This window comes from Schistosoma mansoni, chromosome 4 (assembly GCF_000237925.1).
Source record: "Schistosoma mansoni strain Puerto Rico chromosome 4, complete genome".
Lineage (NCBI taxonomy): Eukaryota > Metazoa > Platyhelminthes > Trematoda > Strigeidida > Schistosomatidae > Schistosoma > Schistosoma mansoni.
In genome coordinates, this window is record NC_031498.1 from 24723095 (window position 1) to 24732519 (window position 9425).

At 42.2% G+C, this 9425-nt stretch overlaps 1 protein-coding gene across 1 annotated transcript in view; it reads right to left on the reverse strand.

The window, feature by feature from the left end:
• Window positions 1-825: 825 nt before the first annotated feature.
• The window catches only part of Smp_055090 (putative chromatin regulatory protein sir2), a gene marked incomplete at both ends in the record, with an annotated part of 13931 nt that continues 5331 nt past the window's right edge, over window positions 826-9425 (reverse strand). The window contains one exon of the mRNA XM_018797288.1: window positions 826-892. Within this exon, the coding sequence (XP_018652344.1) occupies window positions 826-892 (67 nt within the window). The remainder of the gene's footprint in view (window positions 893-9425) is intronic.

The window sequence follows — 9425 nt, forward strand, 5'->3', positions numbered from 1 at the left end:
AAAACATACTGTTTTATTTCAGACAACTAATCACTACCTGTATTCTAGCAACTTACGCATGACTACTGTTACGACTAATGACACTCTCTTCAAACGTAGACTATGCTTGCTAACAACTTTATTATATCGGAAAACAAATAGTAACAGAGGCTAACAAGCCAAAAAGTATAAATCCTACCAAAATTACGATTGAAATATCACCATTTTGGGAGGGGCTAGGTGACATCTTGCTTTATAGCACAAAAAGCAAATGAAGCTGAAAATCTCGGCTGATGAAAAAGGTATAGGTACAAAAGTAAAGTTCTCTGTCATAAATGACTTTTGGGAACTAAACAAAAGATAGAAACTGAAATGCACAAAACAACAACCACATTGATGAAAACCTCCCTGAAAAGAAAGTACAACAAAACGATTTTGTGATATACATCAATAATACAATCATTTATTTATGTGATTCACTGAATAATGTTACCTTGATGGTAGGTAATTGAATTTGTCAGTTTTATAAAATGGTACTAGAAAGAAATACAATGAAGATATAAAAATAACTACACATCTCTTCAGACCCTTTTGTAAAAAAGCAGTATTTTTTTGAATTCTAATAATTCATTATATTTATTCCACCTCTTAAACACTGCATTTTATATACAGAAAAGGTTTATCGGTTCATTAACTGGTTTCATTCTTCTTGTCCAACTGATATTCCAATAGAAGGTGTAATTAGAATGGACTATACAAATGATTCAACGTAAACAAAGATTACAAAACAATTAAATGAAGTTGAGGTTAGGTACATACAAAAAAAATGATCAATTATCATATCGACTAAGTTAAAGTTAAGGAGTCAAACAGTTTCGGTAGAACATCACCAGATTTTCCTTGAAAATGGTATCTGAAATAGAATAATGATGTAATATTGAAAGAAAAGAACAACTTGTTATTAAATACTTATAACAACTAGATTGATATGATGAATGGATCAATGTTAGACCACCACTGACAACCTGGAAGCAATGGATGGCCGCATCGTCCTAGTATGGGACTCCTCAGCAGTGTGCATCCATGATCCCGCACATGGGACTCGAATTCAGGACCTCTAGTCTCGCGTGAGAACGCTTAACCTCTAGACCACTGCGCCGGCATACAACGGTGTTAATGTCTAACTTCAGCCAAGGGTCCTGCGTCCGAGGCTCACGTGAGGGATCGTGGATGAGCACTGCTGAGGAGTCACATACTGGGACGAAACGGTCGCCCAGTGCTTTCAGGTCTTCAATGGTGACCTAACATTGATTCATTCATGATATCGATCTAAACTCAACAATCTCACCAACCCCATGCTGATAATAATAATTAACCACACATGAAATGGCTACTAATACAAGTTTAATAAAAAGTTAAATTACGGTTAGTGAAAATTGAGAAATGAGTAGAATGCTATAAAGTTTCCATGACAACGATTATCTTTGAGGGATTTCGCTAATAATTAAATTCCACTTACATCAGAATTATCAGTTAAGATGAAATAACACCCTCGCGTTAAAATTTACAGAGATTGGGACTCCGTATCTATTGCTTCAAATGCTAACACATTATTCGGCGAGGACTAAAATACTGAAGAGCAGTATTTGCGAAAGTAAGCTGAAAACACCGTTTAGTTTGATTATACAAAGAGGAGAATATAACATATGGTGTTGTTGAACTAAATTGGTTTTTTCGATCTATTTTCGTAATTATTACTCACCAAAATTTATGTTTGTCAAGTCGTTGTAGAATAACAGTCAAACAATACTTTGTTCATTAATTGACTTTTAAAAACTAATATCTTATAACTAGATTTGTGGGATCATTCATTTAAACGTCAACTAGACCGCAAGATGTTGTCGATGGTCAAACAACTTTTGTATCCCTAAATCTGACTCCAATTAGAGATTGTATGCTGATTATCAACGAAATACACATCCTGACTATTATCGTATATTATTATTGACTTCAATCGCCTTAGTGAATATTTATTTATTTTATTTCAACACATAAATATTGGTACAAGAGGACACCAGATATATATGCGCCACACAAAAAATGTCATTTCATTTAAGTGTGTGAGGGCTATGATACTACCCGGATGCCCAGACCGATCCCCGACCGTTGCTGCTACCTTGACGTGGTGGTCGGGCTTGCCTATCGTGATGAAGCAATCGAGCTATACTGGCTGGAACAATCGTTCCTCGAGGTCCTACCATGCCAGACAGGTCGGTTGAAGAGCGGTAAGACTAAAAGCAGTAATCCCAAGGTCCGAAGGCGAAGTCGTACTGCTGACTGTACAGAGGTGTGACGGCAGTAAGGTGTTTCCTTCAGACAACCAGCATGACAGCGATGCTGCCTTCCCACAAGGAGGGGTGGGGTTAGAAAAGGTCGACCCTAAAAATGCACACCTCGCCTTATCCCACGGATTTCCGTCTCCGGCGGTAAGGTCCTTTGAAGAACGGAGCTAACACGTCAAAAATCCTCTACAAAAAGGCCGTGCGTGACCGGCCTCAAGCAGTTGTCCCTTGGGCACTGCGGTCACGCTCTCAGGTCGTTAAGACCAACACTAATCCAACTTCTTTTTCAGGTCCCTCAGGAAATACCCTTCCTCGGTGTGGGCAGCCGGGAAGTGATATTAGCCCTCATACCCGTAACAACACACGAGACCAAGTTGGTCACTTTCAAATCCTTCCTACACCTCATAATAACTCTCTTATCTCCACGACTAACCCTTCCCACGTCCTTTTATCACCTCGCACCGCTAGGGCAAACGATTCAAGTACACGGAACGTTATTCCTGGTCTCCTGAAACCACGCTCTAAACTACATATAGGAACTTTCAATGTCCGAACATTGTGCCAAATAGGACAACAGGCTTCCTTAGCTAGGACTCTAGAATCTTACACCATCGATGTGTGCTGCGTCTCCGAAACGCGCATACAAGATCCGAGTAGTGTCATTCATTTGACCTCACCTAATCAAAATAAAGAACCATCTCGATACACGCTTCGTGTATCTGGAAGCCCTGATGCTGCTTCCCGTGGCCTCGCTGGAGTAGGTATAGCATTAAGTCCTAGGGCAGAACTAGCTCTTTTAGACTGGATCCCAGTAGACAGTCGTCTATGCGCTGTCCGACTAAACGGATCAGTAAGGACTCGGAAAGATAGGGAAACTCGTCGTTGCCTCTTCGTCGTCTCTGCCTACTCTCCTACTGACTGCAGCTCAGACGATATAAAAAATGAGTTTTACAGGAAACTTTCTGACCTTCTCCGAAAAGCTAGACGTTCTGATGTAGTAATAGTGGCTGGTGACTTTAATGCTCAAGTAGGTAAACTAAGTGAAAGGGAAAGACACCTGGGTGGATATTATGATGTCGTGGCTAAAAGGACAGATAATGGCGACCGTCTGTTGCAGCTGTGCTCAGATAACCGCCTATTTCTTGCAAATACTAACTTTAAGCATAAGGAAAAACATCTTTTGACATGGCGACCCCCGAATTCGTCCCAACGTTGGACCCAATTAGATCACATCGCTATCAGCTACCGATGGAGGGGCTCGATAGAAGACTGTCGCCCATTCTGGAGCACATGTTTAGACTCAGATCATGCTCTAGTGCGAGCACGTATCTGTCTGCGTCTTACTGGACGTAGGAAAGACACTGCAGGTAAGCCTCTAAGGGTTCTACTTAATGATAAGCAAACTAAGAATATATTTCAGGAACAACTGGGAAGACAGTTAGACAGACATGTAAGTTGTGCCCACCCCGGAGCAGCGTGGAATGACATCCGTAAAGCTGTGGAAACAGCAGTGATATCCGCTAGTAAGGTAAGCCATAAGGTCAGGGAGAAACAATGAATCTCGGCAGCATCTACCACACTGATAGATGCTCGAAAACTCATCCCACCTGGCTCTGAACATAACGAAGAGCGGAGTCAGCTTAAGTGAAGGCTAATAAGAAGCCTACGCAATGATCGTGAACAGTGGTGGGTAGCGAAAGCAAGAGAGATGGAAAAGGCAGCGGCAATAGGTAACAGCAGACAGCTATTCAGACTTATTAAGGAAACCGGCATTAGGAACCCAACTATTAGCGAAACTATCTCAGACAAAGATGGGCATATCATTCATTCTCAATCCAGGAGATTGGATCGATGGGCAGAACACTTTAGGGATCAGTTCAACTGGCCTTCAGCCACACTTCAGTTACCCACGATCCCCAGTCGTCCTGAATGGCAAATTGAGGTAAGTCCTCCAACTCTCTACGAGGTTGAAAAAGCTATAGGAAATCTAAAGCGAGGGAGAGCCGCAGGCCCTGACAGGTTTACCCCTGAGATTTTTAAGGATGGTGGTCCAGTACTAGCAACGAGATTGACTGAGGTCTTAGGTAGAATCTGGGAACTGCACGTAATTCCATCTGACTGGTCCCAATCACTGATTGTGCCAGTCTGTAAGAAAGGACAAAAGTCCTCCTGTGACAATCACAGAGGAATCAGTTTGACTAATATAGTGTCTAAAATATTAGCTTCAATAATACTTGGACGCCTAACCAAAGCTCGTGAAGAGCAGACTAGAGAAAACCAGGCTGGTTTCCGACCTGGACGTGGTTGCATAGACCAGATATTCACTCTACGTCAGGTCCTAGAACATAGACATACATTCAGAAGTCCCACAATGATAGTATTTCTTGACCTTAAGGCGGCATTTGACTCCGTTGATCGTGAGGTTCTATGGCAGTGTTTGTCAGTGAAAGGAGTACCAAAGAAGTACATTAACCTCATAAAGGCTCTCTACTTGAACACAACTGGTCGAGTTAGAGCCTATGGCGAACTGCCATCAGAATTGGTTACCTCAAGTGGTGTTCGTCAGGGCTGTCCACTCTCCCCATTCTTGTTTAACTTTGTCGTTGACATGCTTTTAGAGATATCACTTTCATCATCTCAATCTCCTGGAGTTGAACTTTTACCGGGAGATTCACTTGTTGACTTAGAATACGCCGACGACATAGTTTTATTCGGTGAAGACGCTGACAAAATGCAGAGTCTTCTGACCACCATAAGCAACAATGCAGGCATGTTCGGGATGCGATTCTCTCCCTCGAAGTGCAAAATGTTACTTCAGGATTGGGTTGCATCGACACCTGAACTATTGATAGGGAGTGAAGTAGTTGAGCGTGTTGACAGCTTCACTCATCTTGGGAGTCTCATCAGCCCTTGTGGTCTGGTGTGTGACGAAATCTCAGCACGGATACAGAAGGCTCGTCTAGCTTTCGCCAACTTGCGCCATTTATGGCGTAGGCGAGATATCCGTCTAGCAACAAAAGGACAGGTTTACTGTGCAGCAGTTCGTTCCGTCCTACTTTATGGCAGTGAAACATGGCCGATAAGAGTAGAGGATATTCCTTGGCTACTAGTATTCGATCATAGGTGTCTTCGAAGCACTGCTCGTATATCCTGGGACCACCGAGTCAGCAATGCAGTTGTTAGGAAACGAGTACTAGGTAAGGATGGCAAATCGATTGATGAAGTAGTGAAACTTCATCAGTTGAGATGGCTGGGACATGTGTTACGTATGCCCAACCACCGACTGCCCCGACGTGCAATCCTTTATGGTGTAGGAGTAGGTTGGAAGAAAGCTAGGGGCGGCCAGACCAAAACATGGCATAAATCCATCAAGTCGCTGACAAGTGGACTGAGCCATGTTGGTAGGTGTAGACTACCTGGTTGGGATCCGCGAGATGATAGCAATCGATGGTTAGAGACCTTGAATGACATGGCTCAAAATCGTTTGCAATGGCGAACGTGCATACACTCTTTGTGTTCTACAGAATTCTAATCTTCTGAATTCTTCATGTCCGTATCCTTTTTCTCTTTCCAAATTTATTTCACCGTATTATACTCCTTCGATAACATCTTCAAACCCTTATCTTCCACATAATACTTATACTCTTACTACTTCTACCACTATTGGATTTGAATCGACAACTGCATCTCTGTGCTAATGTGGTATGGCAACTCGAACTGATGTACGTACGTACGAAGTTCTACGTTGTAACTGACTGACTGACAGACCGAAGCAGGTGGTTTTCTTAGGAGGCCATACCCCAAGCCTTTGACCTAAACGTGTAACCCACAAGTCAGTGGAGCATCGTGAGGGGATGCAGTCCCATGGTAGCCGGTGACCGACGATTGATTCATACGCCATTTGTTCCCTCAGGATACTGGAGCCCATGTGCACCATTGGTTTGGAATCAGGGTTTGCCAACTCCCCTAGGTGGACTTTCCGTGTCCACTGACACGGTTAAAGCGCCGGACATTCACATTTCGTCCTGTCAATTTCATAAACAACACCTGTGGTACGAGAAGGCAGTGAGTAGGACTTCCCTGGCAGAGGCCATATACGCGTGGCCATGTGAGAGCATTTCGAGAGGGAGAGCGGACTCTCCCCATTCTCGGCTGTGCCAGGGCATTTAGTAGGCTTAGTGAATAACGGAACTAAAAGAGCCTAATACGAGAATGGATTTCCAATAAATATATTTTGTACACTCGCAAATCTGAACAGACAATCAGAGAGCGAAGTGAAGATAAGAGAGTAAAGCGAAATGATGGGCGGTGGACGTGCGTGAGCCGACTCGATTCTTTCATAGCGTTATTCCACATTTACAGTCAGATAAAAATAGGTTATAGATATGTGATAAATAGGATAATCAGCAACAACATAAAATTCACGTCGACTTCTTCAATTTTTTTATAATACATTTTTGTTCATCACTCATTTGGAAAACTTTTCAACCCATTTTCCAATATTTTCAATCCCTTTAGTCCAACGAAATTCCTAGCTGTATAAGCGTTATTTTTGATTATGTATTTCTTGAAATTTGCATAAAAGGTCTGTACTTGTCGATAGAGATAATTTTCTTCACAATATGGACGGTAGTAGCGTACAATGTACAAGCTCTGTTGTTCCTCACGTTGTCACAGAAACGGATAACGTATTTTTGAATACATTGTATCTCGTAGCGTTCCAATCACTTGAAGCGTTAAAGAGCACCATTGGAACTTATGAAAGAGCAACGTATTGCCATAATGCGGTTAGAGATTCTCATTTCCATGGAGATCGGAAGCCGTATATTAAATTTGTATGTTGGAGAAATGGCCGTAGAACACCTAGCAGTTCCTCACAGCCAACTAGACGAAGGAGGTAAAGTGATTGTTGTAAATATATTCTCCATGAAGGACTTCCATCCACACTCAATGTCCTGCCTTCATCTTTTGTAAGTTTATTGAAGGTTATTGGACTGTTGTTCGTGGGAATGTGCATCACAATCACGAATGCGATTCCCTTAGGTACGACTGTAATACTTGGATGCGCCGATTAACGGAGGTGGAATCGGAAACAGTGAAACCACTGTTGATATCTGGTACATCAGCATTCAATGTTATACACTTCATTTACCAATCTTATGGGAAACGTCTTAATGCTCAAGATGTTTTCAATATGCGTCACAAAGTGTTCTCACAGGTCAATCTTCCTGGTAAGCAATGTGCACATTTATACTATTAACTTTAGGTGATTACGCTAAATTGATAAATTACATCACGTCACTTGGTGGGCGTTGCGATTATCAATTGGACGCAGATCATTGTCTGTCGTACTTCTTCTTCGCTACAGCAGACCAAATTAATCTCTGTAATAGATTTCTCGATGTTGTTGGTTTTGATGGGACATACAAAACCAATAATGAAAACATGTATCTGTATCACGTAGTCGCTCTCGATATGAATTTCATGGCAATACCCGTTTGTATTGCATTTATAAGTCGCGAAACATCGACTTTACTTTCTCATTTCCTCTCGTTCTTCCGCCGGTCGAGTAACAATCGAGAAGTGATTGGAATTGTTACCGATGATTCACCTGCTATAGCTGCTGCCATAACGCAGGTGTATCCGAATTCACACCACCTTTTGTGCTGCGTGTACCTGGTTCGAAATGTCATTAAGAGGGTAAACTTTCCTTTCTTTGGCATCAACCCATTCACCGTATTCGTAGAGGCTACGACCTGATCTTCAAATATTCTTCCGTCTTACGCTAACTCGAAATGTGGAAAGGTAAATCGAAATATGCATTACAATGTTTTGTAGCTTCCAAAGGTATCTGTCATTCATCGAAGCAGCAGACGGAAATCCCTATCAATATTTGAGAAGTCACTTATTGTCCAAAAATCACAAGTGGTCGAACGCTTTTAGACCATCTGCGATGCTTCTTGATCAAAGCAATACGAATTTCGTTGAGACGACCCATCGAATTCTAAAGTTGCATAAGCTGAACAGAAAAACACCCGTGTTCAGATCGATATTCAGTGTTCTGCTTCGCACTGGATATTGGATAGAAGCTAGAGTTCAAAAGTACTCCACTGAATGCCGTAGCAGAGCTGTGCTGGGTCGCGAGCCACAACTACGTCGTCTTCAGGAAATACTTACACCTGCTGCATGTCAACTACTGAAGCGGCACTTGTGTGTTCCTGTTACTGATTTCGTATTGTCGGGGGAGTTCTTCAGGGCTGTTGATACTACAGGAACTTACACAGTCTCCAGAAATCCTATTACTTGTTCCTGTATGTTTTATATAGAACACAGAGTCGTATTGTAGGGATGACCCTGTAATTTTCTCGCAAGCGACATGACAAGCTCGTGAGTCATCAAGGAGCATTTCAACCAATCAGCGATTAATTAGAAGTTATGTGAAGTTATGTTACTAAAATAACGAGAGTGAAAAAGTCACATGTGGAGATCCTGATTGGCTGATTAATATACTGCTACTATGTTTAGCAGTATTCTAGAACTTTCGGTAAAACTCAAGGACTCTTAAATTACTATAAAATCCCTGTATTTTCTGTACATAAATGAACCCTGTAGTAAAGTGCTTCCCTCACACTTTGTGCCTTTTCTCTGGTCTTCAAGTCGGTGTATAGTTCTAGCTCGGGGGCACGGAACTAGCTTAGGGAAGCGAATATAGCGTTCAAAATCGGCCAGTTATAACACGTATCTCGTCACATCTTGGCACACTGTTCGCACGCTAACGTCGAAGTTAACAGCGAAAGCATTGGTGACAGATGGCTGCATTCCAACAGCTAGCTGTCCAGCGTAACGATTGACAATGAGTTACAGGTACAAGTCAGCCAGACAAACGTCCTAACATCGGTTCACGGTTTATGTCGGCGTATGTCCGCGGAACAGTGTACCGCTGTCCATAACTATGCGCATCAGGTGCTTTACGATGGATTACCTTCGACTACCTTCACAATGCCCATCGTCCGAAATACCTCAGGCACCAACCATCAAGAGAACGTAGATTTGGATGCAACCTTGAGTGATAATGAGAATGAAGTACTGTCTATGAACTCTGAA